Raw genomic sequence first — 16585 nt, forward strand, 5'->3', positions numbered from 1 at the left:
AATTTTTATAGGCATATTGGGTATAAATTTAAAGCTCTTGTTCTCTAGATGTGCCTTTTGCGGGTTTGGATGATATTCCGTGAAAGCTCTTCCTCCTATAGGCTTTTAAAATTTTGCAGTTGGTGCTGAATTCTATTGTCAATCATCTAAACCTTTTCAAATTTGCATAAAAACAGATGGCTATGATACAGTTTTGTTTACATACATAAGGAAATGGGGTAATCTGTAGTTGGTGATGTTTCAGTTCAGTGAATTCAAAGTAAAATGTTGTGATGTTATTTGTATATGAAATGTAAAGACGAAAATTACTTACCTAAGATTTTGTGTTGTGATAGGATTTTTTGTTTTCATAGTATGTTTATTATATTGATGTTTTTGGAAATTCAAGTAAAATATTGTAATGTTATTTGTTTAATGTAAATAAGAAAATTACTTAAGTTAGATTTTGTGTCTTTGGTTTCATTAGTATTTGTAATTTTTCTAAGATGCCTTGAATAGATCACGCACGCTATTAAAATAATAGGCCTCGCAATGTAAGTAATAGGGATATGATGAGAAATAAACATTTTCACCCTTTATTATATATCAAATATATCATGGATTTTAAAGTCACGCAGATTGCTAGTGAGTATCCATATTTAAAAGGAACTAGCTGTTACCCACAGGCTTTACCCCGTTTTAATTCATAATTCATAAGTAATAATAAAATTGTTGATTGGTTAAGTTAAGCTGAAAGAAACAAAACAGAATACAGAAATACAAACAAATAATTACACCTGATTTTAATAAGGAAATAAATTGAAAGAATTAAATACAAATAAGGACAGCTGAGGTTTTTTTAACATTATGTATAATGAAAGTTCCCTTTCGAAAGCAATTAATTACGACCTTAAAGGATGATTTATGAAATAACGGATAGTTTTGCACAAGGTTTCTCGTCATGACGAACATTTTAAGTATATGGTTTATGGGGGTGTGACTTGTAGTTTTCTCAAAAGTTCATGGGTACTTTTGGCTTTATATATAGATTCAAGAATTTTGTCAGCTGTTTCAACTACACAAGTTGGTTCTGCGACATTAAATAGCATTAAAAATTTATAGTGCTATAATGCCGCAATCAATTTTTTGTTATCAAGTTTTATTTATGAAATATTGCAATTTTTTTGTAAAAAATATCAATATTTAATAATCAAAAAATGAAAATGAAAAACGGATCATGGAATTAAGTTCAGCTTAAAAAAGTAGTTAGAAATGATGGGTCACAAGACCCCCTTCATATTTAAAATAATTTATCACATTTCAAAATGGCGGATCCAAGATGGCGGCCGAAAAAAAATACATCAGTCATAACCAAGTGAAAATAGGTCGACAATTACTGGTAGTGTATACTTATCTTTATCTAGCACTATTTTGAGATTATGGTCTTAGTTTGTAAATGCACAATGTTAAAATGGGCTAAAAATAAAGTTTTAAAAAGCCCTCATAACTTTAGAATGAATCAAGATTTTTAAAAACAGTTTGCGGCATTGTAATCAGGGTAAAAATCTAGTTCGAAATAATGGGTCACAGCCCCACCTTTACATTTGAAAAAAAAAATTTCATCCAATATGGCGGATCCAAGATGGCGGCCGGAAATGACCACCTTGTCAAAATGAAGTACTTACTACCCAACAATGTTTAGAAGTGGTCTGGGATTGATATTTGAAAAAATGTAGAAAAAAGTTGGGGGGGGGGGACAATTAAAACTCACCCTGTATATATATATATATACATATATATATTTATATATATATATGTGTCCGTTAGCGCGATAACTCGAGCAAAAATGATCCAATTTTGATGAAATTTGGTACAAACGTGTAAACCTACATTTATTCGAACGAGTTCGCGAACCAGCATGATCGGACCATGGGAACGGGGGTTTATGGGGGCTTTTATGGGGTAAAAATGGGTTTTTCCCATTGTTGTCCCATTTATTTAAAAAACATAAAGTTTTGCAATTTTTTTCTAAACTATTTTGTAGAGCTTAAAAAAACAAATAATTTAGTATATTGAAGCGTTATAATGCGCCTAATAGTTACGGAGAAAATTCCAAAAAATTGTAAATTTAAAATTTCCATGTTATTCTTAAGCCCTGCACACACCAGAGCGATACTCTGTGCGATACTGGAGCGGGCTCGGTAGAATTCGACTGGTCTTGGTCTTGTTCGGGGAAATGTTCGGAGTGAAATTTTGCTGAAATTTATCTCCCTTCTCCCTGCTCGGTTCGGGGTCTTGATCGGGGAAAAGATCGATAGTGTGTCACCGCCTTTAAATCTACACACTACACACAGTACAGTATACAAACACTAACTATAAAACAACACTTTTATAACAACTAGAGAGTCTCACACCAACCCCACCCTACGCTCCTCTGAGGTGTACTGGGTTTCCCGCGCGTCCCTTTCCCGCTCTGGTGTGGAAGCACCTGTACCGCTGCGATATTACCGCCCAAGTATCGCAGATAAAATTCTAGGAATAGTATCGCGCCACTTTTTTTATACTGATGTTTTTATTTATTTTTTTATTTGCAACGGACATCTCCATTTTACAACCATACAAATCAAATCAGTACAACTCAGGATGGCTTATACCGTACATATTACAAACACAACAGAAAACAGTTTGAAAGGATAAAATAGTTCATTGTAAATAAAGAAACTTAGCTTACTAACAGTCTAATGCAAAAAGGAACAATAACAGAGTGAGTTTAAATAATAAAGTGGAAGACTAGAATACATAGTTGATAATCCTGACAATAATAACAAATTTTGTGCTTAAAGACTAGAAAATAAACGGTATCAGCATTCTGACACATACTTTCTCCCATAAGTTTGTCAACAAGCTTTATCATGTTTATAAGCGGTAAGCGGTGATAGTAAATATACGAAAATGGGATTTGTACAATTTTGTTCAGAATTTAAAGGACTATAACATACAAAATCTTTATCAAAATCGTTAGGGCCATTTTTGGAAAAAATCCTATTTGACCCATCTTTAAGGTTCCCTGATAGTCTTGGTACTGCTGCATTCTGGGCTCGTAATGCAGCTAAAGTACAAGTGCGGGGTCACGCGACTGGCCGAGGTTTCGTTTGGGTTCGGTGCAGGGATGTCACTTACATCAGTGTCTACCTTACTCCCAACGAGGCTATTTGTGACTTTCGTGAGAAGATAGACCGCCTAGAAGAGAGCGTGCGTGAGACCACCTGACACGTCGTCGTGGGTGGGGACTTTAATGCTAGGGCTGTCGAGTGGGGAATGACCCTCACCAACTCCCGGGGCAAGTACATTCTGGACTTTGCTGCCAGAGCCAGACTCGTCGTCAACGAGCCAACTTTCCGCCGCCCTGGGATGCGGGGGACGATCCCAGACATTACCCTTGCATCTAAGTCCCTTTTGCCAAGGATCAGATCCTGGAGAGTCCTGGAGGATTACACGGCTAGTGACCACCAGTACATAATTTTTGATGTCCTGGATGGTCATCAGAGACAAGTGGCCACGTTTCGTCAAGTGCCCGTTCGATGGAACATTAAAAAACTGGACGTGGCAAAATTCAATGGAGCCATCCTACGAAGAACACCGGTGGTTCATCCCGCAACTGGCGTGCCTCACGCAGAGGCGTTAGTTGCATCCATGATGGAACTGATTGTCTCGACCTGCGATGAGTCTATGCCTCGCAGGAGATACCGGTGCAATAAGCGTCCTGTGTACTGGTGGACTGCCGAGATTGCGGAATTGCGTCGAGCAGCATTGAGAGCCAGAAGACTTGCTACCAGGGCTAGAGAACCCCTAGACAGACAGTGTAAGTCGGTTGCTTATAGGGTGGCTAGGAGGTATCTTCGTCGAGCCATCAATCGGAGTAAACGCAGTTGCTGGGATAAATTAAGGGACGATGTTGATTCCAACCCGTGGGGCCTGGGTTACAAACTTGTAACCAAGAAACTTGGAACCCGCTCTTCACCTTCCGTCATGGACGGGGTCACTATGGAGAGGATAGTCGAGTTCCTTTTCCCGGCTCACACGTTGCGCCCACTGCAGGAATTTGGAAGGGTGGACGACATCCCACTTTTCAGCCCTGAAGAGCTGGTGGCGGCCGTCATATCCCTGAAGAACAAGGCTCCTGGTCCCGATGGGGTACCCTGTGAAGTCCTCAAGAAGGTTTTGACTACCAACCCCTTGATCCTTTTGAACATGTACAACGCCTGCCTGGTCGAAGGGGTTTTCCCCTTGTGCTGGAAGACAGCTAGGCTTGTGCTTGTTGGGAAGGCAAGGGAGACCCAGATCGCCAAATTCTTACAGACCTCTGTGTATGTTGGATACGGCTGGCAAAGTCCTCAAGAAATTGATCTGTTCCCGGCTGAATTCAGCCGTTGTCGCTGCGGGGGACCTTTCCCCCGTATGGATTCAGGATGGGGCGATCAACGATTGATGCGATTGAGGAGGTGAAGCAAGCCGTGATAAGAGCTGAGGATTTTAACCACTACTCTCGTAGGGTTTGTGCTGCTCGTAACGCTCGATGTGCGAAATTAATTTAATTCGGCGAGGTGGTGCAATATGCTGGACGCTCTGGATAACACCTTCCACGTGCCGGCATACCTCATGCGCATCATAGAGGATTATCTCCGGTTCCGCCTCCTCACGTATGACACTACGGAAGGCCCGCGGACGATGAGTGTCACTTCTGGTGCTGCCCAAGGTTCCATACTCGGCCAAGACCTCTGGAACGTCGCTTATGACAGCCTTCTGAGGTCTGAAATGCCTTAGGAAACTGTTTTGGTTGGGTACGCAGACGACGTTGTAGCTTTGATAGCTGCACGCAGCGTTGAGCTGGCTCAGCTAAAGCTAAATCGAGTTATGCGTACCATAAATGCATGGATGGCAGACCACGGTCTCTCGCTTGCTTTGAGCAAAACCGAGATCGTAATTTTGACAAAAAAACGGATTGACACCATCCGTGCCGTTGAGGGTGGGAGCCGTCGAGGTTCAAACCGTTCGTTCTGTTAAGTATCTTGGGGTCATGGTAGACAGCAAGCTTAGCTGGCGGGATCAGATCTTCCGTACAGCGGACAAGGCCGCTAGGGTGGTTTCTTCTCTTAGCTGGTTGATGGCCAATGTCGGAGGGCCTCGGTCCAGTCGTAGAAGGCTGTTAATGTCTTCGGTCCAGTCCGTACTCTTGTACGGTGCGGAGGTGTGGGCAGATGCACTAAATAAGGAGGCATACAGGATGCGGCTCGCCCGAGTGCAGCGTCAGGCAGCACTGAGGGTAGCATCTGCCTACTGAACAGTGTCCGAGCCCGCTGTCCTGGTGGTTGCTGGAGTCATCCCCGTCAAACTTTTGGCGGCAGAGAGAAAGGCAATTTACCGGCGCCGTGGGGAGGACGAGGCACGATCAGAGTAACGCACCCGCACCTAGCAGCTGTGGCAGGAGACACGGGGACGCTGGACCAGGCGACTGATACAGCAAGTCCAACCTTGGGTTAATCAGCAGTACGGAGTGGTGGACTTCTACCTCACCCAATTTCTGACGGGACACGGCTTTTTCCGGTCGTACCTGTTCAGGATGGGCAAAGCTGTGTCACCCGAAATGCATATACTGCCCAGGCATTCTCGATGACATACATTTTTCCACTGCCAGCACTAGGAAAGGCCCCGCCTGGAGGCTCAACAGTTAGTAGGACTGCTGTCGGTGGACACGGTCATACAGATGATGACGGAGGGTGAGAACAGTTGGACCTGTGTGTCACATTACATCCAGGGTATTCTCCGCGCCAAGAAGCTCGACCTTGACCGGGATGCGGTGTAGGTCATAAAGAATCTAAATGCCAGAAATGGTGCGAGCCCTGAGGGCTTAGGTCACATGTTGGCCTGACTTGAAGTAATGTGACAAACAATTCCAAGGTCTGTGTCCAACAGAGTAGAGGGGTTTTTTTAGTGGGTAGTCTGATAATTTCAGGAGTCTCACACTACAGGCTGGCTACCTGTGTGCGTAAAAGCATTTTCCCTCCTCTCCCTATAAAAAAAGGAGCGGGCGCAGCGCTTGGCACTAGGGTGAGTCATGCCTTTATCCCCACTCCTGGCGGACAGAGCGACGTAGCGACGGCCCGTTTTTCGAGCCCTACCTCAACCTCAGCGCGCAATCCAGGGAGTTATTATCGATAGGCAGAGCCCACGGGTATCACCTAGTAACAATCAATAATTTTGTATCAACTAAAATACCCTAAGCTGTAAGATTCCTTTAACCTAATAATTGACTTCCAATATTGATTTTTTAAAATTTAATTACTTGTATAAGTGAGTGTATTTTTTATACATTACACGATAAAGTATAGGCCTCCATACAATAATATCATAGGTACATCAGCACCATTTCTATATAATCCCAGATAACCTAAATAGTACGTGATCACCATCTCTGTCAACAAAAACAGAGTTTTATCAAAATGAGTGGTAGAATTGAATTTAATTTATAAATTAAATGGTGTTTGTGAAACCATTATTCTAACTTTATTTTCAAAGAATTAACATTGCCTCTCCTGCATCCTGATCCCAATGCAAAGCACGAGTATAGCGGCTAGTAAAAAATGAATACTTACAATAAAACTGTAAATGATGGTTAGCAAACATGAAAAATAACTTGGTACCCTTACTTTTTGTCAGAAGATTGAAGTAATTTCTTTTTTGTATATTTCCGTTTCTGTCTAAAAGCATCATGTTTTCCTGCAATCTTGTTGTTTAAACTTGTTTTAGCATTATGTTTGTATTTTTCCTTCAACTTCTGCACTAGTGTTTTTTGTTCGGTGCCATGAGATCCAGTATGCTTACTTGGAGACTTCTTAGTAAAGTACTTTTCAATACTTTCTTGGCGTTTTTCTTTTTTCCCGCTGCCACCTGCCTTCTGGTTTGCTGGAGAGGATTTTTTTATCGGAGTTAGTTCTGGTGCTTCTCCAGCAAATATTTGGCTGAATTCCACTTTGGATATATTGTACTTTTCAGCAACAGCATCCTAAATTTAAAGAAATACAAGTAAATAGTTTCAATAGTCTACAAAAATCACGGTCCTACTGCTTAGCAACTAGTAGTCTACATGATAAAAGTGATGCTAGTAGTCTGGATGGAATAGCATGCTATGATACAAAAAACAAAGGGCTGTATTTTCTAAAACTATATTTTAGTGATAAGAACGAAAGCAGTTTTCTGTACTAGCCAGAAGTGTTATGTGGAATGTTTAACAATTCAAGCATATTATTTATAGACAATATTTCTAATCTCTCTGTTTTTTTGGTTTAGTAAAAAGAGACAAAACTAAATCCATTGAAAATTTGCTGACTAAATTCAGCAGATAAGCCCAAGTCCGGATTATCTGTGTTATGGTAGTCCACAATCGAATATACAGTACCTACATCTGAAATGTATTACAGTATTATATAATAATAATTGTTCAGCTATGACTTATTCTTATTTAAATCTGACCTACCTTAAGCTTCCACAACCCACCGACTTGTTCTGTAAACTGTTTTATAAAAAGCCGGTTCTTTGCTCGAGAATAGACACCTTTCTTTCTATGGATGAATCCCGGTGCTACTGTAATGATTTTTGATGACTCTTTTCCAGCAGGTTGAACTTCATATTTGTAAGAACTAGCTAGGGGCCAATATTGACGTTCACCATTCCTATGACAAACAATCAATCACCTTATTTCTTTTATAATATTTATTACTCAAGTAGTAAAACGTACTCAAGGGTCAAATCATTGTTTGAACTTGGTTGAATGGTGAGTTTATGTTACTTAACCCTTTGCGGTCTCAAAGCTATTTTAGGAAAGTTCCTCTCAACTTAAATGGCCAGTCCTACTGGACATGGCTAGGTTCTATATCAGCTAGTTATTTTTACACTGCACCGTTCCTCGCAGGTCGTACGGCCAGCACTGCTAGCCACTACTGATTTCCTCATCAGCTCGTCCAATCAGCATAGGTGGCCAATCCAACACACTTTTTTTAACATTGTTTAGTAATTCTCTGGTAGGTTGCACTACTAAAAAGAGATAAAACCCTGATTCACAGAATATAAAATTTTAGATTGTAAGGTTTCCAGCTCTGTGTTACGCCATTTTCACTATAAAATAACATCAGCTGTCAGTGTTTTTTTTTTTGTGACTTTCCGACTTTGTGCTCGAGCTTGTAGGCCAGGCTCGGCTCGGCTCTAAAATCGAGCTGCTTGCACACCTCTAATTTCAAAGCTGATTCAGGCTGGCTTAAGAACTTCAAAAATAGGCATTAGAGAGATGGACATTCAAGGAGAAAAACTTTCATCTGATTTTGCAACTGGAATTGCATACAAAGAGTAATTTGTTAAAGAAGCACTAGAAAATGGTTAACCCAGGACATACACGATACTGATGAGACTGAGATGAACTGGTGAGCCCTTCCATGAAGTCACTCGCATCAAGATGTGAAAAATCTGTCCAAGGTTTCAAATTGAATAAGGAGAGGACGGATATGGTATGTGCTAACTTAGTTAGAAGCTAATTTACAGTTCTACAAAAAGAAAACAATATTGCTAAAAACAGCTTTATGAAAAAAATCCACAAAAAACTAAAAAATAAGGGAATGTTAATATGTTTAAAACCGAGTAAAAAGAACATATTGTTGATTTAGCTTTGTATTCAGTCGAGGAACTTTATGTTCTGTAAGGAAGTTTTCCCTTTTGAAGAAGAAAAGTCCCTTTCACACTCCTACAAAGTATTTCTAGCTTTTCCCTAGAGGGTTTTTATCCTGGATTAGTGACAATTCAGCGACTGCGACAAACTGATCTGATTTATTATGAACTATATACAATATTTACAAAAGTTTCTTCAAAACATAAAGGCCTTGTACTTATGTTTATGTAGTTTATGTACTTACTTAACCGCTTGTCTTTCAACTGTCTTTAGTTCTTCTGGTGTGGGATCAATAACACGGATAATGTAGCAGCTTGTACTGTAAAATTATGAAAATAACATTACTAATTCAATTCTACTGTATTTAAACTTACTGTATGATTTGTTTAGTATATAGTTCTAGAATAGCTATTAAATGAAAATTTATTTTTGATACAAGTCATAAAAAAAAAACTATAAGAATAAATTAGCGTTTTTGTTTAAAATAAATTTACTTACAGTGAGCTTCCAGGGATATCAACTTCAACGTTTTCCCCAACAAAATATCTGTCTTTAGCAAAACAATACACATCCTCAGCCAACTCGTTTAGGGATTTGCGCTGAGTCAGAGTAGTGAGATAGAAGACAGGAATGCGAAGCTGAAACAGTAAATCTCAAGTAAATTTTTGACAGTGACAGTACCAATGGAGGTAGCCTGATGGAAGACTTTATTTGAGTTGTGTATTTAATTAGGCATTTTAAAATGCCCGGTTTTAACGCTAACATTTGTTGGCACAAATGCGCACATTTGAGGACAGTTGAAGTGTGCTGATAAATTGTGAGTGTGTGTTGCAAATTTGAACAAAATTGCGAACTGCACACAAATGAGGTTTGAGGACAGATGTCAAATGTCTGCAACGACCGCACACAAGTTGGAGCGAGCGGGTACTCTTTCAAAAATCAACATATGCGCACATCTATGTACCGTACGTATCCTAGACATTTGACCCAGTCTCTCTGTGTACCGTACGTATCCTAGACATTTGACCCAGTCTCTCTGTGTACCGTACGTATCCTAGACATTTGACCCAGTCTCTCTGGGGAGTTATGACAGGTATTCAACAAAGAGAAACTTAGTACTACATTTTATTCTAACAAGATTGCAAACTAGCATGATCAGAGGGTGTGGTTGATATGGAAACGAGATTTTATAGGGGGTTTTTGAGTGTAAAATTTGTTTTTCCCTTTTTTGATCCTCTTAACATAGAATTTTGTCATTTCTTTTCAAACAATTTTTTAGAGCTTCAAAACAAAAATTAAGTATGTTGAAGCATTGCTGTATGGTACGCTTAATGTTTACAGAGAAAATATAAAAATACTGCAAGTTATAAATTTTCATGATGTTGTTATTTGGTCGGACAGAGATTCTTGGCTTTTGGCCCTCGGAGTCACTTTAACAAGGAGTGCATGTTACAATTTCTTGTTTTCTGGTCAACCCGTGTTCCAAAAAATATTTCACAAATTATAACATTGTAAATGTGTGTACTAGGTTTTTTTTCTCCTAGGACGCTAGGCACGAGCCCGGAATTGTTTTTCACATTACTTCAGGCTAGACCTAGGGGTTGCAGCATTATCACATAGATAAAATCCATTGGTGATTTGGCGGGATTTGAACCCGGGACCTCTGGAAACGAAGTCCCGCACTCTAACCATTAGACCAGCTCGCTCCCCAATGTGTTTAGGATTAAGACTATAGGCTACAATAGAAAAATTAGACTTTTAAAAAATAAATTGTCAATCTTTGAGATGGGATGTACCACCTATTTGCCTATTTCAACCCAAATATGAGTGAAGGGTAATATAAGTGTAGAAGGAGTGAGATGAGCTGTGTAGCTTTGTTACTGACAAAGATGATCAGCTGTTTCATTAGTCAGAGGATCATTTATTTAAAGCCCAATGATCAGGAACAGCTGGGTCCAGTTTCGAACCATCAAAAAGCTGATGACTTTTCTTAGGTTCAATCCGGCAAACTTTTGATTGCTAGGTGAGCACTATAACCACTCAGCTACCCAGCCAATCAGCCGAATATAAAATAACTTAGTTATTAAATTCCCCATAAAGATTTGCAATACTTTGATCCAAAATATAAAATTACTAGCCAACCCATCCGAATCATTCTCAAGAAATCTTTCTCGAATCTCACTTATTGAAGTACCAAACCACTTATTGAAGTACAAAACATACAGTTGTGTAGTAAGTGCATCGTTGATTTCAAGAATAGAAGTGGGTTTATTTTTTAGATAAATAACCTTTTCGAAGCATAATATTAAGTTATTTTTGTTTTTACAGAACCTATTTGAACATTATGATGGAAGTGGGCCATATACGCTTTTTGTTGTAAAGGCTTTGTTGTTACATAGACATAGTTTTCACTAAAACAGCGCACCCTTGATCAAGCCACAAAATCTGAATGTGTAAAAAACAGGTCCTGATCTTGGTTTGGCATGTGCAATCTTTCTTTTGTTTGCGTCTGTCCATATGCCTTATTTAAGTCATAAGGGAAAGTCATGAGAGGTGGGGGTTAACTTTTAAGGAAAATTCCTTCTTAGTCAGTTTGAAAGGATACAGACTTTTGCGTAGTATGACAATGACAGTTTGACCGGAGTCAGCCAACATCGCTTTGATAGTGTAGGTGTACAAGTGAGCTATAACCAATCTTGGATAATGCTTAGGTTTCTCATCAACATGATAATAGAGTTCTTTTTAGCGTGGGTTTATGTGGTAACAAACCTAAAGGGCTTAAATGAGTTTAAAAAACTTTAATGGATACAACTGAGCGTTCTACGTCCCTTGGTAAAGAACCGAATCAAAACTTCTATAAACCGTTTCCTGTGAGTAACAAATTCAACACAACATAACCATTCATTGAAACCCGCAGTTAAGAAAAGATAAGAAGTGGTGTTTGAAGATGGAATTCTTAAAAATATAAACTGTATAATGGTCGGTACGTATATCAAAATTAAGGCTATGTCGTAAATAAAGAAATATAAAAGCTAAAGAATCCATGCGGCACTTACTTTTGTGTTGTTCTTGTTTGGACTTCTTTAAAGTGAATAATCTGTTTACATCTCCGGGGTAATTTTTTTAGATAAGGACAGACTAAGTTTGTTTGTTTGAGACTTAGTAAATAAGTAAATATTAGTAGTTTTAATAAGGAAATGGTTTTTGAATCAGCAGGAATTGAATTAGTTGTAAGTAAAGATTTAAAAATCACTATACTCGGTGTGTATCGCCCACCTCACAATCGTAAATTGTATGTTAACAGCTTTTTTAATAAATTGTACAAATTACTATCAAAACACTTGTCAAAAGAGAGACAATGTTTAGTTCTAGGTGATTTAAATATAGACTGGCATGTACCAAACAATGATAAAAATAGGTTAAAAGATTTAATGAATGAATTTAATCTAAAGCAATTTGTCAAGTCACCAACGAGAGTAACAGCCACGTCATCCACCCTTATAGATCACGTGCTATCCAACATGGAACAGGAGGTGTTGCAGGTGGAGGTGGTAGGCACTGGACTCTCGGATCATTTCGCTCAGATAGGCCGACTGCAACTCCCTACTGAAATTGCTTTTGTTGAGAAAACAAATCGAATCACTTCGACAGAGACTTTCCATGACACTTGCCCTGATAATTTAAACACTTTAAACTTGCTGCTCTCAAAGGAAAGTTGGGAGGCATTGAGAGAAACAACGGATGCTCAACAAAAACTAATAGATTTTTTAAATGTTTTTATGTATGATCTTTCATTGGCCTGTCCCTTGAAAAATAAAAAGAAGAACTATAAAAAAATTACAAAACCATGGTTAACAAAAGGCATAATAATATCATCACAAAAGCTTAAAGAATTAGATTTCAAAAGAAAAATTAACAGATCTGCTGAATTTAAAAACTATTACATTAAATACAAAACTATTTATAGAAGAGTTATAAAAGCTTCGAAATCAGCCCACATAACTAGACAACTAGCTAGAACCAATAATGTATCAAAAGAGGCCTGGAATATAATAAACTCTGACAAAAAAAGTAAACAGCCACCTTTACCTGCTGATATGCCAAGTCCTGAATCACTCAACCAGTATTTCACCAATATTGGCAAAAGGAAACATCAATTAATATCTGAACCCACCTTAAAATATCAAATCGATACCACCTGCCCCAATTCTCTTGCCCTATACCCAACAGATGCACGAGAAGTTTATAAAATTATAACGAATTTGAAAAACTCAAATTCTTGTGGATATGATGGGGTTAGTCACAAAATTGTACGTCACTGTGCAAATTACATATGTCAACCTCTTGCTGATATAATAAATGCCTCTTTACTGCAGGGCATATTTCCCAGTGTTCTAAAGCAAACAATAATTCGTCCAGTTTTTAAAACCGGTAAATCTGACCTTCCTGAAAATTGGCGTCCAATCGCGAACATATCTCAAAAATATACGAGCATGTTTTTGCGCAAAGGCTTCTTGATTTTTTATTCAAAAACAACCTTGTATGTAAAGAACAATTTGGATTTGTAAAGGGGAAAGGTACGATTGATGCTACCGTTGACTTAATTACCAAAATAATCAGTGCTGTAAATAATAAAAACAAAGCTATCGGGGTATTTCTGGATTTTCAGAAGGCATTCGATTGCTTGGACCACGGTGTAATTTTTGAGAGGCTTTATAATCTGGGAATCCGTGGCCTGCCCCTTGACTGGATTAAGTCGTATCTTCTACAGAGAACTCAAAGTGTAAAGGTTAACGATTGTGTACATTCAAATAAGCTACAAGTGAATTTCGGAATTCCCCAGGGCTCAGTTTTGGGGCCTATTTTGTACATTTTATATACAAATAGTATAACTAAGACCTTCCCTAACTTAAACATAACTATGTACGCTGACGATGTAGCCCTCTTGTTTGAAAATAAATCATTAGATAACCTAGAAATTGATAGCTTTGTAAAACTATCAAACCTTTATCAATACTTTAATAGCAATAATTTACACGTTAATCCAAGCAAATCAAGCTGTATACATTTTTCAAAAGCCAACCATTCTGAGGCCAGCCCAGTAATATTTATGAACGAATTTGAGTTACCCTTAGAAACAGAAGTTAAATATCTAGGATTGATTTTTGATAACACTTTTTCTTGGACACCTCACATTGATGCACTGTGTTCCAAGCTGTCGTCTCAATTATTTTTAATGAATAGATTCACAAAATATCAAAATTTATTACTTATGTGATTAGTTTATTTTTCACTCATAGAGTCAAGATTAAGGTATGGAATTATTCTCTGGGGGTCTGCGATACAATCAAATTTTTTACGCGTTTTTAGGTTGCAAAAAAGAGCCATTCGTATTATGGCAGGTGTGTACAGAAGAACACCTTGCCGAAATTTTTTTAAATCCCTTGAAATTCTAACGTTACCTTCGATATATATTATTGAAATTCTATTATATTATAGGTTTAAATCAACAACAAAAGTAACCGGTGCAGATATTCATAATTATAATACCAGGCAAAGACACCATCATAGACAAACCTCTCATAGATTGGAATTAGCTGCATCATTACCTCAAAATCTCGGGCCAAAACTGCTTAACAAACTTCCAGTCTGAAGCTAAGTCCACCTGCTCTGTAATTATTCTTTCATATGTGTTATCAGTGTTATAGTAGGCTACCAGTTTTGTTATTTTATTATTTGCATTATATTATTGTTTATATTTAGAAGTAATTTAAGTTGACGTTTGTAATACAATGTATATTGTCTGACTACAATAAATGATTTGATTTGATTTGATTTGATTTGACTTATTGACACTCAGATTTGAGAAACAAATATTAGTTTGTTTTGATTAATTTAATTCACATGTTTCAGCTGACTGAATAACGTAAATAAACGTTTCAAGTTTCAATTACTTGCAGAATGATATAATAGTTCGTTTTTACAAAAAACTTCTGAAAAATTAGTGATTTGTATACTTTCCTAGCAGAGTGGGTAAAAAAAGCTTTAAAATTACACTTCATTTAGCCCTGATCCAATGGAGGCAAGCTTCCAGGAAACGCACGGCTGAGGGGGGAATATTGTTTTTAATATCTAGAAATAAAAATTAATAAAGCTTTAAATATTTTGCAAATTGATTTTTTTATCTGGCTAATTAGTCATTCAAATTTTTAAGTTCATTAGAAGCAATAGTTTTTGGGATTTTTTTTATCTGGCTAATAAGTCATTCAAATTTTTAAGTTCATTGGAAGAGATAATCTTTGGTTGAGTCAAACTTTTTTTCAACATTACGTATCAACGTAGTTTCAACACCGGTTATAAACACGGGTAAAGTCTAAAGACTATAGGGATGTTGTCGGGTGGTATGCATCATATTGCCACTACCACTATGCTGACGCGGTGCTACTAGGCCTACTGCTCGGAGTGATTAGGGCCATAAGGGATGCATACACATGCCGTTCAAGTGCCCATGTTATTGTCACCACCCTCACATCGCAAAACAAGTACAAGCAGTATCACAATAGAATATTCAAACTAACACAAGTAGACTTCTCATAACATTGTAAAAATATAAAGATTGTTTTTTCTTGTCTAGTTCTTGTTAATAGTGACACTGGGTGCCTGGTTTGACAAATTTTTAAATATTATTTTAGGTTTAATTTTACGATTTGTGTTTTAATTTCTTTTAATAAAACCAGGGGATGAGCTATAGTTTATGATAAGATTGTTTTATTTGGTTAAACAAGGTTTTTAATAACTGAAATAACAAGTACTGTCTTCAGTTGATCTATAAAAATGACAAGTGTTTATCAGAAGGTTTTGGAGTGCGTTGGGAAGTCAATTTTGCAACGGTTAAGATATGGTTAGGGGTAAGTATGATTGAGATGATGGGGTTCGGCTGTTTGGTCCATGCTGCCAAAAACGGTCGTGTGCATATCGATAGTGGTAATTGGATGTTTTCCTTTTATCTATTTATGTAATCTGAGAGTTTATATCACGAAATTATTAACTCCAAAATACTCGAAAGCTTAAACATAACCTATAATAGATGAGTGAACGAAGTGAACGAATCCTATGTATCGTGTAATAGCGGAGTCGGAGAAAAGTTGTCCGCTTGTGTATGAGTGTGTGAGTGTGTGTGTGTGTGTTCGCACCAAAAACTCAAGAACCGTCGCACTTATAGCGTTCAAATTTTGCACAAATAATTATGACACCAGTGGGTGACCTGAAACACCATTAAAATTCTAGACGATTCCGCCCAGTAGTAATTATAGAATACTTAAAAAACATTTTTTAATTTGTCCCATAAGAATAACATTAGGAGCTACCTTCTTCTTCTTTTTATTTGTTTACGTTTTGCGATTAACAATTTTGTTGTCTACTTAAGACAGAGAGAACGACTTTTACTCTAAGCTCTTTCATTCATGGAGTAAACAGTTTGGCATCTATGAATATATATCATTATAATTTCACAGCTTTCAGAATAATAAATTGAACTTTATGTTCAGTATTAAAATTCACCTTTAAATTAAAAATAGATATGGATGTATTTAGAACAAAGCAGCTTTTTACATTATTCAATTTAATGTTGGCATTGAATATTAAATATTCAAAGATGTTGATATATTTTTATATTAAAATGCTATGTGTAGGGGGGGGGGGACAGGTCGACGACGTAGAGAGTGGTAAAGGAAGCGGAAAGGTGAGCAGTGAAAAGAAAGGAGTACGGAAACCCTTTATGACTGTTAAATTAATGTATTTGTAATACTTAAATGCTATGGAAATATAGGGAAACAGGTCTACGATGTACGAAGTAGTGAAGGAAGTAGTCAAGGCGAGCGCTGCGGAGTG

General features: G+C 37.6%; 1 protein-coding gene across 1 annotated transcript in view; it reads right to left on the reverse strand.

The window, feature by feature from the left end:
* Window positions 1-16585, reverse strand: part of LOC128983124 (bromodomain adjacent to zinc finger domain protein 1A) — a 218572-nt gene that overhangs the window by 197509 nt on the left and 4478 nt on the right. Inside the window, exons 3-6 of the mRNA XM_054402292.1 lie at window positions 9194-9333; window positions 8940-9014; window positions 7514-7709; window positions 6687-7042 (exon numbers count right to left, since the gene is read on the reverse strand). Of these exons, the coding sequence (XP_054258267.1) occupies window positions 6687-7042; window positions 7514-7709; window positions 8940-9014; window positions 9194-9333 (767 nt within the window). The remainder of the gene's footprint in view (window positions 1-6686; window positions 7043-7513; window positions 7710-8939; window positions 9015-9193; window positions 9334-16585) is intronic.

Source organism: Macrosteles quadrilineatus, unplaced genomic scaffold (genome assembly GCF_028750875.1).
Source record: "Macrosteles quadrilineatus isolate MER2022 unplaced genomic scaffold, UCM_ALF_1.0 Scaffold_1__1_contigs__length_201487025, whole genome shotgun sequence".
NCBI lineage: Eukaryota > Metazoa > Arthropoda > Insecta > Hemiptera > Cicadellidae > Macrosteles > Macrosteles quadrilineatus.